Raw genomic sequence first — 25,500 nt, 5'->3', positions numbered from 1 at the left:
GTGTCGATGCTGCAGAGGGTTAGAGCTCGGCCTGCCTTGTTAATGCAGATATTTGTTGTCTGTGTGTATGTGTGTGTGTATGTATGTGCGTGTGCGTGTGTGTGTGTGTGAGACAGGCGTGATGAGACCTGCCGCCAGCTGTGACTCGTCCTCAGGTGTCGGTGTCTCTTCGTGCTATAAAGCCGTTTGAATCAGTGTCACTGAGACAGTAATTGCAGTAAATTCAGCCGGCTCATATTCATGCACCGAGACATGCTTTGTCACGTCTCTCTCTCTCCGACACCCACCACCACCTCTACCCCCCCACCCCATCCTTTAAGAAAGAAAAAATGCAGACTCCTCTCTGTGCAGCCTTCTTCCTCCTTCTTCTTCATCCACTCTCACTCTCTGAATTCATTTTCCTCCCTATTGAACATTTACGTTTGCGTTTTTTTTTCTTTCTCCGCTGTTACCTGTCAGATCAGTTAACCTCTCCTTACGACCTGAGGCGTGTAGGCCGACTGAGCTCTGTTGTTCCTCTCTGTGTGTTTTATATTCATAGATCTCCTGCCCACCTCTTAACTTAATATGCTGAATGCTTAAGTGCTCCGGCATTTATGCAGCTGGAAAGTAGAAACACCTATAAATCTCTCTGTAGTTTCAGTTTACTGTGTGTGTGTGTGGGTTGAGGGTGCATAATCGTATGCATGTGCAGCGTCAGATAGATAAATCGGTCGATTATTTTTTCAATTAATTGGCCTTTTCTGCTCAAGACATTTTGACTCGTCGCAGCAGGAGAAGCAGGTGCGAATGAAAAAAATTAATGACGGTTGAATTTCACTCAGCTGCTTCGGTCACGGGGCCCTGGTGTGTGTGTGTGTGTCGCCGTCACACCGACGTGACTTAGTGGGACAGAGCCGTCATTAGTTTCATTAGCAACACCTGCACTTTTCCTAATGTGACGAGCCCGAGTGTGAAATGTCAGGGAACAGAGAAAAAAAAAAATGTCCGACCACGACGACGAGCGGTTTCCTGCTCAGTGAATGAAACATTTTTAAACATATCACTACAGAACTCACCTACTGTAAAGAATTAGGTTTAATGTCAGTGATTAATCAATCATTCATCCACTCATTAGCTTTACTGCTCAGACTTTTAGGGCTGGAGCCAAACTGCACTTCTGCAAATGGCCACTAGAGGCTGCCTCTAAAAGTGAGTCAATCCCCATTGACTCCCATGTTAAAATGACCAAATGTACAGCAGGAATAAACCCAGTACAAAAACAGTTTCAGTCTCTACAGCTAATTTCCTTCTTCGTGAGAGCTGAACATGGTTGAATTATTATAAAAGTCACTTGTTAAAATTCTATTAAGGCTTAAAATTCTGCATAATTGAGGGTGTGGCCGTTTTTGAGTGACAGGAAGGCAACTCTTGGCTCCTCCTCTTTGCCCATTTTTGGATTAACTTGGAGTTCAGTGCAGCTAACATTATAAAAGTTGTTGGTATAGATGAAAGTGAGCTATTTATGATAACATTAAACATGTACACAGCTAACAGTCATATTTAGCATTACAAAAATTTGTTCAAACGCAGGCATTTGTGATTGTTAGTTGACATTGCCAAGGGGAGTGTGTACAGTTCATTTTCCCCTGATTTATCCGTCTGAAATGTTTCATTCTCGTGTCAAAATGTTCCGAAGAGATGTGACTTGTGAAAACTGAGTCCAATATTTACTTCGGTGACTATGGAGCGAAACAATCGACCATAATCTGTGCTCACGTTCACTTCTCCCATTGGAGTCAACAGACTCAGGACCTGCTTGCTCGTCACCAAAAAGGGGGCGGAGTCATGGCGAACAGATGTGACACAGAAACACAGGAAACTGACTCGTCGTGGGGCGTCTTGCTTCTTAACCATCTTTGGTTGAGTTTCAAACCTGTAGGTGACATCACAGTCAGAGGCTTCAACCAACTTTATTTTACAGTCTTGACACGGAGATCAAACAAATACTGATGCTCTCATGATGCGTTCAAGACCCCAGTAAAGCTGAAAGTCTCTGTGCTGTGGGAGGAGGAAGAAGCAATGAGGAGGGAGAACAAACGAGCGGTCTCCAGCCAGCAGGTTCAAACCCCGGCGTGACCTTCCTGCTGTGAGGCGACAGAGCTAATCACTGCACCACTGTGCCGCCTCTAATATTGATGTTATCACGACTCGCTTACTATTGCTTTAACGTGGCGACTTCTCTGTCAGATAATTTTCACTCTATATTAAAAAAAAAACCTCCCTGAGCTGTTTGTCCTCTTGAAACTCACCTAACGGCAGCAGCAGCAGCTCCACGTAGTAAAGATGCAAACGACCCTCTAATGTTCTCCCACTTATTTTTCAGAGCGACCTATGTTTTTTAAAAAGTCGACCTGCAACACTATCGTTCAGGAGCGGCGCATGAGAGCAGGGCTTCTTTTTCTAAAGGTCGAGCAGGAGAGAGTGTTTTATTTTGTTGTTTCTCTTCAGAATAAGTGGGTTATGTAATAAGTGTATGCGTGTGTGTGTGTGTGTGTGTGAGAGAGAGAGAAAGAGCATCTGACCACTCATTGTAAAGCTTTCTGTAGTGATACTGCTGCATGTCCACATCTCAGTAACCAGGCTGGTATAAGAGGCTGAATAACCACAATAGGAACATTGGCAGAGATTACACTGTAAAAAACAAAACAAAAAGAAAAAAGAAAAAAACATTATTAAAAAATAATCGAATCTCGTCTTTTAAAAACTAAATATTTTCCTTGCAGTAGAAACCACCAACCGCTTTCATTCGATTTGGCGTCAGGACGACAGAAATGTTTATAATGGCACACTGTTTTGTCCGCCAGCTTTTTTTTTTTTAAATGGAGAGAACTGAGATGTCCTGGTTTTCTCAAAGGCAACACACAAGAAGCAGTTTTCAGTTTTTTTTTCTTTTTTTGTGGGGTTGTGAAGGCAACATTTAAGAAAAAGACAAACAGACGCTCCTCTCCTCTCTCTGTTCTCCCACCGCTGTTTGCCGAACTGTGCCGGTTTGTTCATATGTTATTTGCACACAATATCAGATGCTGTCGCTACAGATGCCGCGACAGACAGACAGACCCCCATGACAAACAGCAGAGAGGCTCATGGGTAAACAAACCAAACCACGGCCGCTTCAGGAAAAAAAAAGCACACACATTTCCTCCTTTACCCCCCTGTCTGGCTGCTCTCGTGTTCCTCGGCTTCGCCGTACGCCGCCGCGCACGGACATATGGTGACCATCTGGGCCGAACCCGGGGACGTCAGGACATTGTGACTGGGTGAGGTCGGGTTAACCCCTTCAGTGCTGCAGGAGAGGAGAGGAGAGGATGGACGTCTTTGCGAGTTAATGCCAAGGCCGTCGGGCCGGGAATGACACTTTTTGTCTCTATCTCACACACAAACACATTAACACACACACACACAGCTCAGGTTTTATCAGAGAGATGTCAGCGGCTTAACATCACCGCAGAAATAAAAGTCTAGGGGCTTGACATTTTCCGTGATGGAGGATTTTGTGCCTGTGTGGTTGTCGTTGTTGTTTACACTTCCACCCGGGAGCGTTTGTTTATAAGACCAACGTCTCCCTGGAGAAAAGAAAATGAAACATCGTTGTCCTCTCACCTTTCAGAATTAACGCCGGGCGTTTTGGGAAATATTCTTGTTTGTTTTTCTCGCAGGGAGTTGGATAGGAAGAAGATTGACATCACATGTAGGAGCCCGGTAGCTTAGCTTAGCATAGTGACTGGAAACGAAGGGGAACAGCTAGCCTGGCTGTGTGCAGACCAAACAGCTGCCTACAGGTGTGTGTGTATAGATGTGACAGTTTATTATTAATCTTCTCATCTAACTCTTGATAAGAAAGAGAACACATATATTACATACATCGATTCTTTTCCATTAAAGAGGAACTATGCAGGTCTGGTCGCTTTTCTGCCATGTTGCTAACCCTCCTCTCCGCCATGTGCATTTGTTTACAATGAAGCCGGCGAAAAATCAATACAAGGAGCGTTGGATAACGTTATACAATGTGCAAGGTTGGTTTTAAGCCATGAGACGCCAGGTGGAAGGCAGAGAGCCTCCGTTCTCACTCGTAACAAGTCACAAGTCATGTACAGTAGTTAACCATCACAATTACTCCAGAGCTTTATAATTGAGGTAAAAATGTAGCATAGCCACGGGATAAATCCTGCTTAGTTCCTCTTTAATATACAAAGTTATGAACTCCTGTGTCTCAGCTTCTTACGCAACAGAGAATAAAGTCTTAAAGGGTGTTCAAACCAAACACAGCGCTGCGTTAACGAAAAGCAAAGAGCTCTGTGATGATGAGTTTATATACGACTGTACAATTCATTTTATCACCCGTTTATCATCAGTGGAGAAGTGGAGTCACCGTCACAGCGTCTTTTTGTGTCTCTTTGTGTCTTTCTGTTTCTTTTTGGTCACTTTTTCCTCGAGGCCCCGGCAGGATGAGTCGTCAGAAGGACGATCGCTGTGAAGCCGAGAGATAAAAACATGACTTCCTGTCTCTTTGTCTCTTCACTGTGCTCACAGCCCCCCCCCCCCCCCCCCCCCATCACTCTCTCTCTCTGTCTCTGCATCCTTCAGCTCCGTTGTAGTCCGTCCTCATTGTTCTTTCACACTCTCTTGATCATTTCTGTCGCGCGCGCCGCTCGCTCTTTCATTGTGTTTGCGATCAGAGCCGTGCAGCAGCAGCCCCCGCCGGGACGTGTGAAATCATCAGAGCCCCCTCACCCCCCCCTTCCCCTCCTTCCTCCTCCCCCGGGGGCTTCGGCCAGTCACAGCTGTGTAACCTCAGCCACTTCCCAACCTTCCACGACTGGGCGCCGTGGCCCCCGCGGCCCGGTGACCTGTGTGCAGGCCGGCGTGGCCGCATCAGCCACGTCGCCAACCTTAACATCAAGACCAAGTCATATCGCCCCCAAATATAGAGCTGCCAGTCCAGATCTGCACGGAGCTTTTTGACTCGCGTCACCACCATTGTCTCTCGTTCCAACGTGGATTTTCATGCTTTGCATTTTAAACGCCGTCGGACTCGGAGCTGCAGCCGGTGGATGAATACAAACCTGCCCGCACAAAGAGACCATCTGCCCAGCGCCGTTCATCAACCTCCACCTTCATTACCTGCAACTGCCTCTTTAATCCTGCAGCTTTTCCATCACAGTCGTGTGATTTTGTGCATTAAAAAAAGCTAAATTAGTGGACGGACGCTGGTTCCTGCTCATGGAGTTGGTGAAACCTCATAATAAGTGGAAATCATATTTGACACAGTTATTAGTTCTTAATTAGAAATACTTCAGCTGCTGGTGCTGATGTTTTATCGCTGCTTCAAAAAGCCACAAAATAATGATGTTCTTGTTTTATTACTGTTAGTCTGTTGTTTTTTAAAAACTAGAAACAGTCAACCTTCAGATTTCAACACAAACCAACAAAGCTAATGAATTAATAAAAACCTCAAAAGCAAAACTAGTTATTAACGTCAGTCATTTCAGACTTTCTTTAAACAAAAACTGTTCAACTGTTAAAACTCCAACGTTTTAAATGCGTCACAACTCGGCGCAGGGAAAACTGGTTTATAAATCTGATTAGTTCAGTCAGGCTGAGGTTGGACGGAGCTGATAATAACAGTGATACTGGTTAAAGCACCTGTGGACAGTAGCTGGACGACTGCCAGCCTCATGTCACGTCACACTTATTGTTTCTCTATAACAAACAGTGTAATTATAGATTATAGACAATCTGTGAAAAGCAAACAAACATCACATTAGTTGATGTCAGTCAGTCACCGGGGTAAACACACAGAGAGATGATGGATGTGGAGATCTGAGCCCAACGTCCTGATGACCTCAATTAAAACTCAGGATATTGCTAAAAGTGAAATGATCTGTAATAAAGTGATGCAGTTATTCAGCTTTTTATCAGTTTATACACAGACTAAAGAGGCAATTTCAGCTCCAGCCGTTATAATCACTCATGAGGACGGAGTGAAGACGACGCCGCAGCTTTAAAAGATAAAAGAAAAGTTTGTTCTTAAAGTCTATAAATGAAGATAAATGAAGAAAACAACGTTATGAAGACACATTTTAAGTGACATCACGTCTCACTGTTGTGTAAACAAATCAACTCTATATACTGAGGAAGTGTCACCATGATGGATTTTCTTGGTACTATTATTGTCATGGTTCCGAGATAATATTTTTCGGAAAGTTACAGTATTGAAGAATCTTTATGATTAATTAATTGTGTCGTTTAATACTACAGTTAATTGTGAAAACAAGTAATCGTGACATCCTTACTTTAGACCAGTGTTCCTATACGCAAGTATGGAAAAGTATGGAATTTGATTTTATACATTTCCAGGTCTGGCAAAGTATGGAAAATGTTTTTTGGGGTAAATTATTTTGTATGCGCTATTGTACCTACAGTAGCTACAATCTCCTGGAAATTATTTGTTGACATAATGGCATACAAATTCAGAATAATGAAAACAAACGATGATTTGCATAATTTATTTACATAATACACATAATTACTCAAATGTCACAGATTATTTATTTTTATTTTTTTACAGAGAGGTCTGATAATTGGAAAAAGTATGGAATTTTGAAATGTCAAATGTTTAGGAGGAACCCTTAGACACATCCAGGTTTCCGTAGCTGAAGAGAGAGAACCAGTGGTGGTTTCCAGATGTTTTTTCTTCCTTATTCCTGTAGACTCTGTAAAAAGTCAGAGTTTGCACAGTTTCATTTAAACGCTTGTTGCTGTGGTGCAGAATCGATAATGTCGTGGCCCCCGAGGAGCCAGAGGAGGTTTAGGATCTTGCTGGAGGGCACTTTGATATGACCGCAGGGGAGGATCAAGCCCGAGCCCGGCTCTGCTTGGAGGACGTGGCCTCGGCAGCCGCAAGCCACTTTGTCTTTTTCTGCAGCTTCTCCGCCTAAGTTATTTATTTAATTATTTTTCTCTCAATCGATAGACATTTTGTTATGTTTTGTTTTGTTTTGTTTGCGATACAGTAACGGATGATGATGATGATGATGCAGTGCGAGGACATCCTGCCGAACACAGCTGAGAACAGATCAGGTTGTCGCGCGGTAACAGCATCCTGATGCCAGCTCGTTACCCTTCCCACAGGGCACGCCGTCCAAATGTCAACATCGGCCCTGCCAAATTAGAGTCGTGTTCTGTTTGAGTACACATGGAGGAAGGAGGGAGGGAGGGAGGGAGGGGCTGAACGGTGTCATCCATCTCCGTGCACCTGGTTTCCTGTGTGAAATAGTACCGACCGAGTCCAGGTAGAGGAGTGGGGCCGGTCCTGCTGGGAATCCCCCTCCACACTATTAAAAAGGTGTAAATGTGTGATCACTTTCCACCTTGAAGCTGCTGACCGTTAAATCACTTCAGGTGCTATATATAGCTGTAATGTAATGTAATATCCCTCTGCTGGGACCGGGAGCAAATCAATTTTACAGCACATTTGGGGTTTTCCATATGAAACTGATGTTATTACAGAGTCCTGTTGCTGCTGCTGCTGCTGCTGCAGGAACTCTTCACTCTGAGTGAGTCTTACTGTACCACCTTAACACACACCAATCTGCTCACGGGATTCAGCAGGAAGCTGCAGCAGAGTGAGTAGCTCTAATGCACATTGAAGGAAAAATCTGCTCGAAAATCAATCGGGTAATTCCTCTGAAGTGTTTCTGGATACTGAGCAGAAACGCTGCAAATGAGACGAACAGGTCCAACAAAAGGCGCAGAGCTCTGGTCTGCTGCTGGATCCTGTAGGACCGACTCACACCTCATCAGGCCTAGAGGAGTTTTTTTATTTCCTCTAACAAGCACAAACTTCTGCTAATAATAATGTTTAGGAATTAGAAATTAGGAGTTTATTTATTTAAAGCAGGGACAGTGTACAAATAAACATTAATCTTGTCTTGAGCCAGGTTATACTGTAGCAGCATTTGCTAGTTTCCACCTGTAGTCCCTGGGTGGGTAAGAACAAATGAAAAGATAACATTATTAAAATCATTGAAATATGACAGGATAAAAATAATATAATGGCCATAGTAGATAAAACATACTGACAAAACAGGGAACAAGAGCACCAAGTCATGAAGATGCACAACAGCATATTATTCTCTCTCTTACTGTCCCACACACAAGTGCATACAAAGATAGCAGTCCAACCATCCCCACCCCATTATAAATAACTTTATTTATAAAGCACCATAAAAACACAGGTTTACAAAGTGCTCGACAAAAGAAACATAATAGACCACAGAAGACAAGACAGTCGCAATCAAATGTCACAAGCCATAGGAGATGGACCGCCCAAGCATTACAGCAACAAGACCCCAACAACAAACTGAGACCAGGAGCAGTCAAATTAAAATGCAGGATGCAGTTAATTAGATTAAATAAATAAAATGGGGGGTAGACATGATAAAAGTAGATAAGATAAGATGCGATAAGATGAGAAAAGATGGGATAAAAGAGTTAAAATAGAAGAAGGTGTAAAAATAAAACTAAGTGCATTCAGAGACCGGCTTCTTGAAAAATTCACCAAATCGTGATTCACATTTTGTCAAGGCACTTTACAGGCCGAGGAGGTCAAGACCTGAACACAACAGTTTCCACACAGAGAAATAAAAGCGCTCGGTGACATCGGAGGAAACAAAGAAAGAAAAAGAAACTTTTAACAGGAAGAAAAAATGCTGCAGAGAAATACTTCCTCCTGTTTCCTGGACAATGATGGATCCAGAGGGTTAAAGCGCACTACGACCTTCTCACTCTGCTCTGACCTTCACAGAGTACGGTGGCTTTGAAGGGCCAAACCTTTGTAGATCCACATGATGTCGGTGTTACAGCTCTGAGGCTGCCGCTAAAAGCTAAATACACTTTACACTCGTCCCTGAATCTGACAATAAAGAAGAAGAGAAGGTTTATAACTGTGCTAATAAGTTATGTCGTTGTTTATTCAGTGTTTTAGTGTTAAAATCACCTTTTCCCATAATCCCCTGCACATTTGTGGTTAACTTTTTTTCTGGCTCGGGCACAAATCTGCTGTAGATTAAGTCACCACTGAGTCAGGAAACATCTGTCAGCATCACAGCCTCCCGTTGAAACCGCTGAGGAAAACCAGTCGCCATGGGCAACGACTCAGGTGTCTGCTGAGATTATTTCCCCATCCCACCCACCCCTCCCTGTTGTATTAGAAGTGCTGCTTATCAAAGATTAAGGAGGCATTGTCATTTTTTATTTTATTTATTTATTTATTTTATCTGCGGTCACCACAGTGGGGCTGAAATATTCAGCTGGAGGTTTTTTATTCACGCCGGAATTTATTGTAGGATATTAAAGTTTTATGTAAACAATATGGCCGAGTAAATCTGCCCCTGCATCATAAATAGTGTATTGCAATGCACGCTGGAAAATTTGAGTGGAAATATGAGACCAGTGTGTGTGTCTGTGTGTGTGTGTGTGGTGATAAAGGCCTTTTACATTTACTTTTGATTTCTTTTAGTACGTGAGAGTAATGCAACAACAACCACACCCTGATATTTGTGTTGCATGTCGACCCCTGAGTGATTGGGATGAGTCAGCTCGGCTCCACTGAGAACATGAGGTGTGTTTCCACTGCAGGAACTTCGGGGTAGTTTCACAGAGCCGGGGCAGTTGGGAACCGCCCCCCAAGGGCCAAACAGGAACTTTTACGGGACAGAAAAGAGTCTAGGTTTCAAATCGGCCCTGAAAAACTCCCGGGTGTCATGGTCTGTGTCTTTCACTCACTGTTGTGTTCCTGTTTTCTGTTTTATTTTGAAGTTCGGTGTCCTGTCTCCCTGCTTGTAATAATCCCACTGTGTTTCACCTGTCCTGACTGCACCACGTGTGTCTTCCCTTGTCTACTTAACCTCAGTGTCTCCCTTTGTCTTTGTTGGATCATCTGCGTTTTTACTGTACCTCCAGTTTTGTCCGAGTTCCTGCTACGTTTACCTGAGCTTTTTGTGAGTTAGAGTTAAATATATCTTGTTTTGCTGTCTGCATTTGGGTCCAGTCCTCTACTGTACTACCCCTCGCGTCACCAGGCTCTTCATACAGAGAACAGAAGAGTCTGGTTTCCGTTCACTCTGAATTTTGTCTGGATTCTGGTTCCGGTCCAGAGAGCTGATCCGGAATTCACCAAATTCACCAAAGTAAAAGTGTTCACGAAAATAAAACTTTAAAATTCTGGCGCACCATCAATTTCCGTCTCCTTGTTTTGAAACATTTCATTCATTTAAACATTATTGTATATTATATTATTTAAATTCAAAAGTTTCACTGCAGCTTGGTGCCTTTATTTTGACGGAAAGGCGCATCCATTGAATTCCGGATCCGGTTGCTTCCCAAAACAGTCACTGAACGGCCCCAGACTAGTCCTCGACCTATCCTCACACCGGGTGGGGCTTGAGCTTTACTCTGTGCTGATTGGTCAGACTCAAAGCAGGATGTGATGTAAAGAGAAAGCCCTGAAATAATCGGCATTTTTAATGTCTACAAGGCCGGGAAAAGAGAGAGAATAAGTCAGTAAAAGAAGCATGATAGTAGTAAGTAGCAGTAGTCATTGAAACAACATTTTTACAACCCAGTATTATTAGAAAGAGTCGATACTACTTGAAAATCAAGCAGGCAAGTGGAGGCCACTTGTGAAAGTATAACATCTGCATAAAAGAAAAATAACAAAGGAATACCAACAGGCCGAGTGACAGGCAGTGTTGTTGTTTGGAGGTTGTGTGCTGATTTAATTTGTGGCCCTCGTGCTCCTGATGGAGACTGTAAACGTAGCGCAGCATCTGGCCGACACCTGTAATCCATCTGGCCCCGGTGTGATAAAGGTGTCTGAGCGATGAAGGATAAGGTTTTTCCTCATGATGCCGCTGACGACGACTCTGCAGGAAAACAAAACGAGGAGGAGGAGGAGCGACACTTCCTCTGTCGCTTTTGTTTGTGTGATACGGAGCATATGGATTTATTACATTAAAATCCGAGGCCTGTATCCGCTCCAGTTCCCTCCAATTAAAGCTGTTTCTGATGCTGCCTGCGTGTGTTCGCTCACAGGACCACGGAGCCGTTCGGTGGAGGGGGCCATCTGCTGCAACACCTTTCGCCCAGAAACAAATCCGTCCCCTGCGACGGGTAATTGCTGGAGACGTTTGTTTAGCTCTACAAGTGAGGCGCTTTAATGTTTTGCCGTTTGGAAGTTTGGAGATAATAAGGGAAGCTCGATGCTCGCCGCCATATGTCATCCAGCCTCAGGGTGCGTTCAGGGCCCGTGAGTGAGACAGAGTTATAGTTTCCTGCAATCACAGCAAGTTGTTGAAAAGTAATGTTGTAAGTACGTTCATTTCTGCTTCACTGCTTTTATCTTTGTAGACTTTGTAGAGAAGGATTGAATGAGCTCAGTGACTTGTCGATAATTAAAGTTTGTCTTGTCTCTGAGGTCCGACAAAGAGACGCTTCCTCCTAAACATCTCATGTGGTAAATAACTTTGAGAAAAAAGACCAAAAAAATGTTTATTAAGTTGTGTTGTTGTGTTTTCCTTATTTCCTCTCTCATTAATCATCTCAGACTCTGGAGCAATTTAATCCTCACATTACCTCCACTACGGCCAGCTTCGTCAGTGAAATGTTTAGCTAATTAACTCATATATTAAAGGGATCGTTCAACATTTTGGCAAATTGGCATAATCGCTATAGTCATAGCAGTAGGTTCGTTACCTTTATTTGTCGGTGTAAGCTACGCCGTTCTAAAAATAGCTTGCACCAACAATTAAAGGTAATGAACCTACAGTACTGCTATGACTATAGGGATTTTGGCAATGGGCCAATTTGCCAAAATGTTGAACTATCCCTTTAACTCAATATAGTTAATCTGTACTTTAACTTCAGTTTGTTTTTCACTGCAGGACTTTTCACAGTTTAGTCACATTTGACCCTGAACACAGAGCAAATGAACAAAGATCTGCTTTCTCCTCGAACATCATCAGACCAGCGGAGGTGAAAAGAGGCCGAGAGACTCCAGAAAGGAGTTACAGCTGTAACGTAACTAGTGTATTTACTCCAGCAGTGAAGTGAAATACAGTTATGATGAGTGCTGTTGCATTCAGGGTTGATTCATCACAGTCTGTGACGTCCTTTAAGTCCCTTTTTAAAACACATCAGAGCTTTACCTGCTTTTATTTCCCCTCTAAGTGTCCTTACTTCACTCAAAATCACTTTAACCTCTTATTTCTTCCTGTTTTTCTTCTCTTTGAACCTGTTGATTCGATGTCTCATCTCTGTCGAACATTTTCCGACATAGATTTTTTGGAAAAGTGCTCTATGGATTATGATAATTATTATTATAAGAGGTGCATTTAAAGCGCTTTTATTGCGTCCAGCAGACGGCGAGTTTGACATTAATTTCCTGTCTGGATGTGAGTGAAAAGGTGTGTGTGTGTGTTGTAGTACCTGTACCAGGAGGCCAAGGTGACACACACACAAACACACAGGCAGACTGCTGCAGTGATGCATCCCAGAATATGCAAATGTGTGGAGATGAGGGAGTGTGCAGACGTGCAGAGAGGGTCACACTGAGGAAAAACAAAGTTTGTAAAGTCACAGAGAAGCAGATGGACGTCGTCGGCTGCTGAATCAGTCCAACCAGAAACATCTGCATGTGTTGCAGCAACTTTTAGTTTGTTGTGATTTATTGATGAGGTTGCGAGGGCTCGTCCTGTTGGAAGATATCGCACTGGAGGAGAAGAGAGGAGGGAGGGATCAATCGAATGCTAATAAAAGCTTTGGAGGGGCGTTCAGGGTCATCACTGTGGATCGAAACTGGTTATTTTAGTTGTTTTTAGTTGTTTTAGAGGTAAATTCATGCAAAACCACTGATGCGCATTGCTTTCAGGGACAGTTTTTCAGCAAGCAGTCTCTGTATTTACCTCTAAAACAACTCTGTCTGGTAACGTTCTGTTATTATCTCATAGCGTGTTGAATGTGCAGGTCACAAAATTGTCCACCAGAGCATTTTGGAGTTGTTGGATTGTGTATTTGATGAGTTTGATGAGGGAAACCAAGAAATCCCATGAGCCTCCGTAGCGTAGCTCTGAGCAGCTATAGCCGCTCGCTCTGCCGTTCTAAAAATAGCTCACACCGACAATTAAAGGTAACGAACCTACTGCTAAGACTATAGGGATTACAGCAATTGTCCAATTTGCCAAAATGTTGAACTATCCCTTTAAGGATCACCCTACAACAGTTAACCGCAACAACATCTTCAGGAAACCAACGTTGGTCTCAACATTTTTATGATAATTCTCTTTCAATGGACCAAGCAAACTTTATATTGGCTTAAAGGACAGTGTTCATGTCAAATGGAGTTTGTATGAATCTTTTACTTAAAGGGATACTTCACCCAAAATCGATAATTAACTTTTCTACCACACTAAGATGCCATATTCCCCTATCATCACGTCTTCCTACTTCTCAGATTCCTTATGTGTGTTGAAGTCGGTGAAACTTTGTCCATATTAAGAGTTGTCGTCAGTGAATCCTCCGTCCTCCCTGAGTGAAGTCGTGCGTGGCTGAAGTTTCCCATCAGAGAGAGGGGAGTGACTCTTATCTCCGTCTGTAGGAATCACACTGTTTCATCTGCTGCTTCTGCGTCTGATCTGAAGTAAACTCTGGAGAAGTTTTTATGCTGCTTAAATGTTTGGAGCGTGAGGCAGCAGCAGCAGCAGGTCGGCGTCGGGCTTTGATCTCCACCCGGCCGCTGCTCGGTAATAACTGCAGGACCTCTGCGTCACCTCTTTTAGGTGCAAGAGTTCAGGGACCATTTTCAAGCTGCTCTCCTGCTGTGTGAGGAAGATAATAGCCGTTCTCTCTCTCTCTGAGGCTTTGTGTGGTGTCTATCTGTCTGTCTCTCTGTCTGCAGAGTGAGTGGACAGACGCCTGGCCGGCCGACGCTAGCATAAATGTTTATAAAAGTGTGGAGTAAGGCGTCCACAGTCCACGCCACACTGAGCTGTGCATGAGGTCATAGGTGAGAAGTGGAGACTGAAGAAGGACAAGTTTGTCCTCCATCGTGTCTCCTGCAGGTGTAACCAGGGTGTTTTATAACACAGTAGCTACAGGATTCAATTTTTAATTTATTTTAAAAGGGACAATGTACAGTTAAAACATAAATGTTGCCATTTGATGCACTATACCAGATTATAGCTTTAAGCTAATTTGCATCTGTAGTCCCTTGGCAGGATGTTTACATGCACAACATTTATTAATCAGATTAAAAACTTGGGAAATCCGAATCTGCTGTTTATATGGGCGCAAAATCAAATAATCATGATGTGCGTATACATGCACCATGCACCAAGCTTTATTCATAATAGCATTTTGACATGCATAGAGTTGTCTAATTTCCCTAAAACAACAGCAAAAGAAGAAGTTGTAGAAATCCATGATTTTTCTCTGCGAGGGACAAGTGGGAATTACAGGAAAAGCACAGATCGATACATGTGATTCAATTTGTAAAGATCTCCCCGGGCCGTATCAACTTATTTATGATAATAAACTCAGAGTGAATTTGCTCATTAATGTTTCTTAATGTGCAGCTTTTATCTGACATTTGCTATAATTAAGTAACATTAGCTGCTGTAACACACAGGTCATGGCAGAGGAAAGGCTGGAGTCTATTGGTTATGAATCTATGCTCTTTTTATGTTGAATTATTTTACATACATTTAACCAAATCTATGTATCTTCCAGGACCATGTGACTATTAGATTAAAACAGAGATCTGATTAAGCTGTGAGTCGGACAAACTGCTGAGGAAATTTTTTTTGTTTTTGTGAGAACTGGTTCTTATTTCACTTGGAGGTAAAAATAGTGTAGTCAGTAAATAAGTATAAGCTAAGTGAGAGGAATATTTACCACCCACACAGAATCTGTCCCCAAGGTCACACATAAAAATATATAAAAAAGCAAACTCAGAGATGCAGTCTTCTACTTTACTTATTCTCTCTATTTTAAAAGTGGGTTTGTGGATCTTGCTGCATTACAGTAGGTGCAGCTTAAGCAGCGTTTCTTTGCACACTGATTAAAAGAAAAGAAAAAAAAGCAACAACTGACAGATAAAATATTAATTTGCACACAGCTTCAGATGTACTGTAGATATGTTTTCACACAATTTGTGTTGCCATATGGTGATGCATGGTATGTATGAACTGCTTCAGCTGTTGACGTCAACAAACCATGTGTTTCAATCAGGATGAAAGCTGCTTTTCTAAGTGTGTGTGTGTTTGTGTGTGTGCCAATACACCGCTGCCACACCTGCACAGTGGGACTGTATATACTGTAACAGGGCTGTCAGACTCATTTTAGTTCAGGGTCCACCACATAGAGTGCAGTGTAATGTGATCTCAAGTGGGGGGGACGATTAAAATAATAGCATAATAACCTATAAATAACGAGAGCTCTACATTTTATTCTTGGTTTTTAGTGCAAAGAAGAACAAAATATGTATACAGTTAAAGGGATAGTTCAACATTTTGGCAAATTGGCCCATTGCCGTAATCCCTATAGTCATAGCAGTAGGTTCGTTACCTTTAATTGTCGGTGCAAGCTATTTTTAGAACGGTGGAGAAGAGCCACAAGCTGCTCAGAGCTACGCTACGGAGGCTCATGGGATTTCTTGGTTTCCATCATCAAACTCATCAAATACACAATCCAACAACTCCAAAACGCTTTTGTGGACAAGTTGTGACCTGCACATTCACCACGCTATGAGATAATAACAGAACGTTACCACACAGAGCTGTTTTAGAGTTAAATTCATGCAAAACCGCTGATGCGCGTTCCTGTCAGATGCAGTTTTTCAGCAAGCAGTCTCTGCATTTACCTCTAAAACGACTCTGTCTCGTAACGTTCTGTTATTATCTCATAGCGTGGGATTCTGGCAATGGGCCAATTTGCCAAAATGTTGAACTATCCCTTTAATAACTATAACTAACCAGGAATGTCCTGAGAAAAATACTATGCCTCTTCTGTCTTCTTTGTAATTTTCACACTTGGCAAATTTATCCTGCAGACTGGATTGGACCCCATGGGCCGCACGTTTTACACTCTTGGTATATAATCTACCAGTGTGGGGTTTTTTTGTCTTTTTTTGCCCACTCGGATCATTTCCCCCTGCTCTTTTCCCACCACCACCACCACCACCACAGCCACAGCAGCAGCACTAACAGCTGGGTCATGGATCTATGGCTGACATTTTGCAGTCGGCCTGTTGGGTCGGCTGTTTAATCATTGTGGCCGTTTCACTGCTAATGTGGTCTGAGTCCCAAGTACATTCATTCATTATTGATGAGAGAATAAATGTCTCTGTGGTGCACTGGATGCAGCAGAATCACTGAATCACCCCCCAACATACCATAATGATGATGATGATGATGCTCTCTGTTCCACGGCTGGTCATCTTCATGCATGTGGCTCCGGGGCTTTTCAATATATATATATAAAAAAAAAACCTCACTCACTCACTCACTCTGTTTTATTTTATTCTTGTGTATGTGCTGCTTTATTTTTTTTTATTTTTTCTGCTCAGCCAATCACGACGCAGTTAGGCAGCAGTCGCCTGTTGCCGTGGCAACTACCTGTTAATATTCCGGCAGAGTTTTCTCACTGACAAGAGAGGGGAGTGGGTCGCTGTGTGGGGGACCGCCACTTTCTCGCTCCAGAAAATCGATTGGACTTTCCTGGAGAAAGCAACCAGGGGGCATGGGGGGTATAGGGGGTGTTGGGGGTCAGAGCCATGTGGCTGCTGCTGCTGCAGTTTTTACCTGCACATGTGTGAGGTGACGGTTCACAGCTCCAGTGACCTCACTCACCTTGACTTGTCGTTTAGTGCAACAAGAGGCTCAGTGCATGTGGCTGCCTGCAAATAAAAACGGCTTTAGCTCCTTAATGGCCGCTGCTTTTTTCCTTTTTTTCTTTCTATTTTTTTTTTAATTCCGCAGGGGTTTCTTCTCTTCAAAGGTCAGGTGTTAAAGAAGTGAGCTCTCTCTCTGCCGCTGAGTGCGAAGGCCTTTCACCAGGGATTAGTTGTCTATCGTAAAAAGGGATAGAATTGATCACGAATCCCATTACGCCCCCCCACCCTCACCCCGCTTCATCAAACAATCCAGTCAATCCCATCACCGGTGTCTCCAGCTGAAAAGACCTCTTTTTAAACGGTTTCTTTTCTCATGCAGGCGGCAGGGAGATCTGCCACTGAGCTATTAATTACATTCACACACACACACACACATGCATGGACCTGGCATAATTAATTTCTAAGCCATGTGTGGAGCTGAAACAAGGGAGCGATTGTTAAAATCCCCCAAATTTCCCATTTATGAAAAGTATCATTTGGATTTTTGGCTGTTAATTCCACATTTCTCACTCTCTTCTGACATTTTTATGATCGGTTACTGTGTAAACAAATAAACTGCATATTAATCAGTCATTAAAAATTCATTGTCAGTTTGAAATATCAATGTTTCAGTGATGAACATGCATCTGCAAAGTTACATAATGGCTGTATACTGCCACCTATTCATTTGGATTCTGGGAGTTTTCTTTTAGCCTACTTGTGAGGCTATGAAGCTGAGGGTTGTGTTTTTTATTCTAGCTGAGGGATCACACACACACACACACACACACTCCTTCGTCCAATTAAACCCTCTGGACAGTGTTGAAACTTTTCTGTGGGGAGGCTCAGAGTCTCCAGAGTTCCTTAGAAATGTTGAAACTCTGCAGATACAAAAGGTTTTCAGTCGGCGCGTTGATGGATGAATCTGTCGGGTGGAGCTCCTTCTCTAGACAGTCTGATCAAGGCCAGGAGTGTTGTGTCTGTACAGTGTAAACAAATCACACAATGGGAGTATGGGGGCAGAGTACAGCGTCTGAACTTCACTGTGTGAATCACTGAGTTAAAGGGATACGTCACCCAAAATCGATAATTCACCAATTTTCTACTCACCGTTATGCCAAGGAAGGGTTTGGAGAACTTTCTGAGTCATCAAAACACTTTAGGAGTTCCAGGGGGGGTCCGACTGGCAACAGGGTTTCATATAATGGCGGCGGATAGATTTCACTTTTGAATCGTCCAAAACACACACTAAGAAACATCCAGATACCTCCGTACTGCTCGTCTGTACTGACCCAAGTGTCCTGAAGCCGCCACATGAAAAAGTTGTTTGGAAAATATTAATTTGATCTCTGTTTTTAGCCTTGTTGTAGCAGTAGCTCCCAGTGGCTGCACGAGATGCGCAAGATTTGCTGCGAGATGTTTCGTTGGTCGTTGTAAACCATTGGATGTTTGATGTAAACACGGAAGAACATCTCGCAGCAAATCTCCCACATGCGCACAAACATCACTGGTAGCTACAGTATGGAGGTATCTGGATGTTTTGTGTGTGTTTTGGACGATTCAACAGTGAACTCTATCCACTGCCATCATATGAAAATCCGTTTGCAGAACTCCAAAAGCGGTTTAATAACTTTCCAGGTTCTCCAAACCCTTCCTTGGCATGGCGGTGAGTAGAAAATTGGTGAATTATTGATTTTGGGTGAAGTATCCCTTTAAAAAAAAAAGATAAATCTTGCAAACAAGCTCTGGTTAAACTATTTTTCTTCATTTAGAGCAAGTTTGGTGACAGTAACTACTTTTATATCGAGCTGTTGGAGAGCAGTCGTAGCTTGGCTGCTAACTGGGAGCTAACACACACATAATTCCTCTTTTGTGGAGCAGATTAGCTCCAAAAAAAAAAAAGAGGATAAAGTTGAAAGTCAGTGGTTCAATGTGTTTGGACTGTGGGAGGAAGCTGGAGGACCAACACATGATGCCCACTCAGTCCACACAGAAAGGCCTCAGGCTGCAGGGACTGAACCCAGAGAGCGACGAGGCGACAGTGCAGGATCCCACTGACAGGAATTCATTCTGCTGCAAAAAATCTCACATGTCTTTAGCACATCACAGTGTTTTCTGCTTCCTCCACCAAAAGCCCACGGAGAAAAAGCTCGCTGCATTTGAATGTGAACGCACCGTGGGAAGAGAATCTGTCGGCTCCGGCTGTGAGAACATACATTTGTTGACATTTCCGGCTCAGTATCTCCCCTGCACCACCACCGCCGCCGACTGAAGGGAAATCCTTTATTGTCTCATGTCGACTCGTTACATCATATTTGCATCACGCTTCTTCTTCTCCAAAACGTTTTTTCGACTCGTGTCAAAATCACAAACGTGACCGAGGAGTCGCCTCATTAACATAAAGCCAAGGCAGCTCGAGGCCTTAACGCCGGATGGTAATCAAAGAACGCCATCTTTGTTCTCCACTTTCAACTCTGTGACTTATCGATTATTTTTGATCCGGGCCGTGTGAATTTCTCCTTTTTCTTTGTTTTTGCTTCTCTTTAAAAATCATTTTCTGCATTGAAAGCTGTCATCTAAATGTGTGTGTGTGGTGTGTGTGTGTGCAGCTCAATACTCTCTACATTATTTATGTCGACTTGCATGAGCAGCAGTATTTCTGTGCCTTGGTGACTCAGGGGAGTTGGGTACACCGCTCTGAGCTTTAAAGTGGTGTTGTCCCCGTGACCCAGTCTCCGTCTTCATCTGCCCCACGGCAACACAGAGAGAGAGAGAGGGAGAGAGAGATGCACCGAGGCCCGGAATAGAAAAAGCAGGTTATATCTGTTTATCCAGGATTAGACTGTTTCTGAAGTGCACACGTTTGTATATTTATATATTTATATATATATATATATATATATATATATATATATATAATAGTACGTATACTGCTGAGCTCATCCAGTTGTGGCGGAGGTCACGGAGAGAGAGATGTGGTTTCTGTGACACAGAAATATGAGGTTATAAAACGCGGCTGCGACGCCTCACTGTCTCGTGCTGCTTGTCGTTTATTTTTTAATCAGACGTTTGTGTCAGCATCCCTTCATCCCTGCATCCCCGCTTCTTCCCTTCTTCTTTCTCTCTTTCTTTCTTCTTTTTCCCTCTCTTTCCGTCTCCAAGGGGCCAGACCGGCTTCTTTCTCACCTCTGATGTTTATTACACAAACACCACCTTAGGATCAAATATTCCTCCTTTTTTTTTCTTCTTCTTCTACGTGGAGAAGCCAAGTGTTAGTGAGAGATAACATGTAGAGGGAGTGGGAGGTGAGGAAAGAGAGAGCTGCAGAGTTGTTTATACGTCTTGATCTGACGGGATGAATAATTCAGCAAAGGGCTCCCCAGCACCCCAGAATCATATTAAAGGAGCAGTTTGGGCAGCGCAAAAAATGAAAGTTGGGAGTTTTGTTTTTTTTTTTTTTGGGTGGGAGTGGGGGTGGAGATGAGGTTGGCTAATGGCAAAAGATGGGAGGCAGTGATTACAGGAAGAACTGTGAATTATTCAAACCTTTTTCTCCCCGAACACACGCACACAAAAAAATATATACAAAGTGCAAAATCTCCAGCAGAGGAAGCCGTGAATGCCAATATGGTTTCAGTGATTAGAGGAGATTTCTCTGCTGCATTCTGGGACGGCAGACGGAGACGGACTGACAGCTTCCTTTTTAAAAAGCCGAGGTCTGAGGAATCCCTGCTCTTTCTGTTTGCCGTCAGCCGTTCTGAAGTCTTTAACTTCGCCTCTACTTTTTTTTTTTTTTTCTAACCGAGCTTTGCCGTCCCGAGGCGTTTGCTGTGCTCAACGTTGTGCAGGGCAAAGCTGTTTACTCTTGTTTAGAAAAACATGCTTTAACTCCCAGTTTAGCTGTATAAATTCCTGGAGTGGTGTTTATCCAGGGAGTGGATGTGGCCGACCTCATCGCTGTTACAGATCGACAATTTAAAGCTTTTCTGATCAGGTCTGTCAGCTGTGATGATCTGCTGGTATTGGACATTTGTGTTGCAGGTTCATCCTCAGTTTAAATATAACATCCCCACTCACAAACCCAACTGTAATGAATGACTTATCCCTTTTAAAGAGGTGACACCTGCTCAAATGAGTTCAGTTTTCAGCCTGAGTGTTCAGGCTTTGAACATAAACAAGTTTCTCGTCATTATGTAATAGTCATTATGTAATAACGCTGCATTATGTTATAATGTAATAAATGTTCACCTCATTATGTAATAACACCGCATTTTGTAATAAAATTCTTGAATGCAATATGTACAGTAATAAACTTTGCTGCATTTTGTAATAAATTGTTACATAATGCACCAAATAATTACATTTTCTTCATAAAAATAAGTAGAACACCCGTATTTTGTAATAACTGATGCATATTGAGGTGAAAATGTATTACATTATTACATAATGTGGTGCTACACATGCTAATGAAGGCCACAAAAAATCACCAAATCATCAAATTTAATTTATTTTTTAAACCCTCCAACCATGAAAGATAAGAAATTAATGAGGCTGAACCAGGCCCTAGCCCTATAAATGTAAAGATCTCTGACTGACTGAGTGAGTGATGGAGTTTCTCCTGAGGTCGTTACTCTTTCTTTGGTGTAAACAATCAGTGTTCAGTCCGACTCAGCACCTCTGTCTTTAGATTTACTGACATTTTCAGACACAGGGAAACACAAAGCAACAAATCTCATCATTTCTTGGACAAACCTTTTGCAGCTCTGTGTAGAAGAATCACCGGTGTTGCCCGACAGACTCGAGGCCAGGCTTCCCCCTCTGCCGCTACGCCGCTCTGTGTTGATGTAAACGAGCTTCGAGCTTTCTAATTTGACGTGTAGATGCAGCCGAAATCACAACACAGCTGGTGTCTTTGATGTGTGTAATTAGCAGCATCATGGTTGTAAAATCAGTTGTGTTATAATAGTGAATGTGAGCAGCACAAAGTGAGGAGCTGCTGAATCCAGACTGATTGTAAACACGACACCGTCCAGCAGAGCACCAGGCTTTGACCTCCTCTTTTGTTTTTAAATGTGAAGAGGATTTAAATTACTACATTTCAACATGGAGCAGCTCTGAAATAAGTACTGTGTCTAGAAAAAAAAGCCTCCTTTCATTCACTGACTGTTGCCAGGTTTTCACCTTCCAGCAAATCCTTCAAACCACCAGCGCTCAGCAGGGAACCTCAGAGTCGGTGCAGAGCTGCAGAACCGAAACCATCCGTTACTGTTTCACTGTTTCACCATCACATATTTCACTCAGAAACACCCTCATACCAGCTGCTGCATCGATCCCGCTACACAGAGGTCGAACGGCAATGGAAAAAAGCTGTTAAAATAATTATTGTGGCTTCTAAAAAAAAAAAAAAAGAGAGAGAGAGAAGGGCGACCTCCCCGGAAAAAGGCTGTGGGAAGACGAGAGGAGAGGCAGCGGGACTCCGGCTGGGGAATACTGGAATTCCTGGGCAGGACACTGTGGGAGGAATCTGGGAGCTGCCTGGGAAAACTCCCACAAACCGAGAGCGGCTCAGGAGCTCCTGTCTGCTGCAGGGATCCTTTGTTTTTCAATGCTGGCATCAAACACAGATGGATTGACTGAGTTCCTCCGTGTTGTAATTACTATTTGTTGGAGTGGTGGTGGTGGGGGGAAAACGGCGAATCCCCGTGTGCCGTGTCATTAGGATTAACACTCAGCAGGGTGTTGTGTTGCTTTCCATTCTCCTGTAGCAAAAAAAAAAAAAAAAAAAAACTCAATATCCAATCTGTCACAAGCCGTTTCTGTGCAGCCAGACAAAGCCAGGCTACAGTAACAGCACCTAAATGGATTAATCCTCTTCAGCCAACATTATCTGCAGCAAACACACACATGTAACACACAGAACACACCTGTGATTACTACACTACACTACAAGATGTTATGTAAGAGGGACACACACACACACACACATACACATCTCATCACCGGCTCATGTTTGTTCAAGGTCGTGCTCTGGATTTTTAAGTAACAAATGTGGCTCGACACCTGGCAGAAATTTAAAGGAGACATATTAGGCCCCTTTTCCACAAATTAAATAAACATTGTAGCACGCCTGTCCCTTTAAAGGGGAACTGTGCAAGTCCGGTTGCTTTTCCACTGTTTTGCTAACCCTCCTCTTGGTCATGTGCATTTGTTTACAAGGAAGCCAGCGAGAAAGCAATTAATAGAGTGGTACATAATGATATGTATCATAAACGTGTATATTTGTGTAGTCTTATCTGTCATAAACAAGAGATTACAGGTCACATTTGTGTCACGGTGCTGCAGAGACAAGGGCGAAGACACCGGGGCAAGGTTGTTTTTCAGCCAAGAGACACTAGGTGGAAGTCAGAGAGCCTCCATTCTCCCTGTAACAGGTTAAAAGTCATTGATTAACCATCACAATTACTTGAAAGCTGTTTAATTAAGGTAAAAATGTTGCATAGTTCCTCTTTAAATGCAAATGAGCCACTGCTCAGCCCACCCCCTCTCCACTGGTACCTGTACTCACAGGTACAGTATCGGTGGTATGAAAATATGAGAGCTATTGAGATCATTGTATGACAACTGAGGGAACAGCTCATAAAACCACATGGATTTCAACTGCAGGAGCCTGAAAATTACAGATTTTTTTTGTCAATTCTCACATTTTGAGGGCCGGAAGGCAAACACCCGAGTCTTCAAAAAGTGATATTTCCATAATATCTTCCCTTTACACCACAAAGAAGAAGAAGTTTGGCGTCAAAGTCGAGAGGAGAGTGAGAGAAAGCTCCAGTTTCACCTGGGAGGTGATTTATTTCACGGATCAGAGGCGGCTGGTGGTGTAATTTTAATGTTGACAGAAACCTCTGTGCCCGAGACGCCGCCACACGTCACCGGAGACAAAATAAATCACAGCCCCATTCATTAAAATGTTCAGCCGTGGTTTGTGTTCTCGCTGCCACCTGGGACGGTTTCAGAGAGCCGAGAGGTTCAGCGTGTTATTAACCTGCAACCGTTGCCTTGTTTAATCCTCTAAACAAACCTTTGCTCTCGGAGCTGCTGCAAATGAACATGTGTTTTGTTTTTTAATCCACTTTAACCAACTCTGCTTTAAATACCCTGAAAGTGCTGACGTGTGTTTCCTCTGGTGATTCATTTGACATCAGCAGGAAGAAGAATCTGAACTCTTCCGCTGAGGAAAAACTTCTCTTTGCTGTTTGTTTTGTTTGACCTCCTCTTGTCTTTTTCTCTGTGTGGTCTGCAGGTGTGCTGAGCCTGCCTGAGAGTCTGAACCTGCACCGGGACCAGCAGCGCTCGGGGAGGGGCGGCGGCGGCGGTGGCGGTGGCGAGGGTCATGGATACAGTCAGGCCGAGCTCCGCACGCTGGAACAGTCGCTGCTCGCAACCCGGGTGGGCAGCATCGCCGAGCTGAGTGAGTGAAGCTTTACTTTACATCAGCGGTTCCAGAAGTTTCCTGCTTTCCTTTCCTAAAAAAGTCTATTTATCAACTAGATTTCACTTTTTGTAATTATTATTTTTTATTAAAACCTTTTTAATTCAGGTTTACAAAATATTTTGGCAACCGTTTAATTTACAGGCCGCTAATTATGTGATAAATACGTGATAATGTCAAGAAATAGCCAAGAAATAACAAGTAATTTTGTAGTAATGTCAAGAAACAGCGTAGCAATGTCAGTCAATGTCATTCCCAAAGCAATTTAAATAAACTGGACTTGGTTATTGTCTAGGATGACGTTTCACCTCTCGTCCAAGAGGCTTCATCTTCTGCATCTGCATCTTCTTTTGGGGATAACGATGACCTGGACAAATGAGAATATTCACAGGCCAGTTAATGTCATAATAATGTCATGTTTTTCATAAAGGCAAAAGAATTCCTTGCAATTGACCAATATTTCTAGACATTATGACACACATTCTTGTTATTTCTTGGCTATTTCTTGACATTATCACTTGACTGTAAATTAAAGGGTTACCAAGATTTTCCTGAAGTTTACTATTTACACTATGAAAACCCCATTTGAAATAATGTATGAGTTCGTTATTTATATACAGTATTTATTAGCAAAATATAACACCATAGCATTACCATTACCCATTTCCATATCACGCACACAGTTTGGGAATCCGTGCTCTACATCAAATCTAATTTATTCCTCCAGGTTTCCTTATCTGTGTATTTCGATAAATATTTGTGATTGAAAATGTTCATCCAGAGTTTTCCACCAACACAACCACCTGTTATTTTGTGTTTGTGTGTGTGTGTGTGTGGTTGACCTCTTGTCCTAGCAGCTGCTGTACAACACAGTCAAACTACTGTTGCATGTTAAAATCCCTCATTAATGAAATTGACTCTGTGGAGCTGGTGTGGGATGAACCGGCCTGTTGCACCTTCTGCAGCAGCGATGGGACGAAACCTACGAACAATCTGATTAATTTCCTCTGTAGAAAGGAGTGGGTTCAGCTGCTGGGCGAGG

At 42.9% G+C, this 25,500-nt stretch overlaps 1 protein-coding gene across 1 annotated transcript in view; it reads left to right on the top strand.

Moving 5' to 3' along the window:
- The window catches only part of LOC311006830 (ankyrin repeat and BTB/POZ domain-containing protein 3-A), a 205,894-nt gene that overhangs the window by 117,782 nt on the left and 62,612 nt on the right, over nt 1–25,500 (top strand). The window contains exon 2 of the mRNA XM_083999812.1: nt 24,270–24,437. Coding sequence (XP_083855938.1) covers nt 24,270–24,437 — 168 coding nt within the window. The remainder of the gene's footprint in view (nt 1–24,269; nt 24,438–25,500) is intronic.

This window comes from Trachurus trachurus (genome assembly GCF_905171665.1).
Source record: "Trachurus trachurus genome assembly, chromosome: 23".
Taxonomy (NCBI): domain Eukaryota; kingdom Metazoa; phylum Chordata; class Actinopteri; order Carangiformes; family Carangidae; genus Trachurus; species Trachurus trachurus.
The sequence above is the reverse complement of the archived record's forward strand: the minus strand, read 5'-3'. Positions and strand labels throughout refer to the sequence as shown.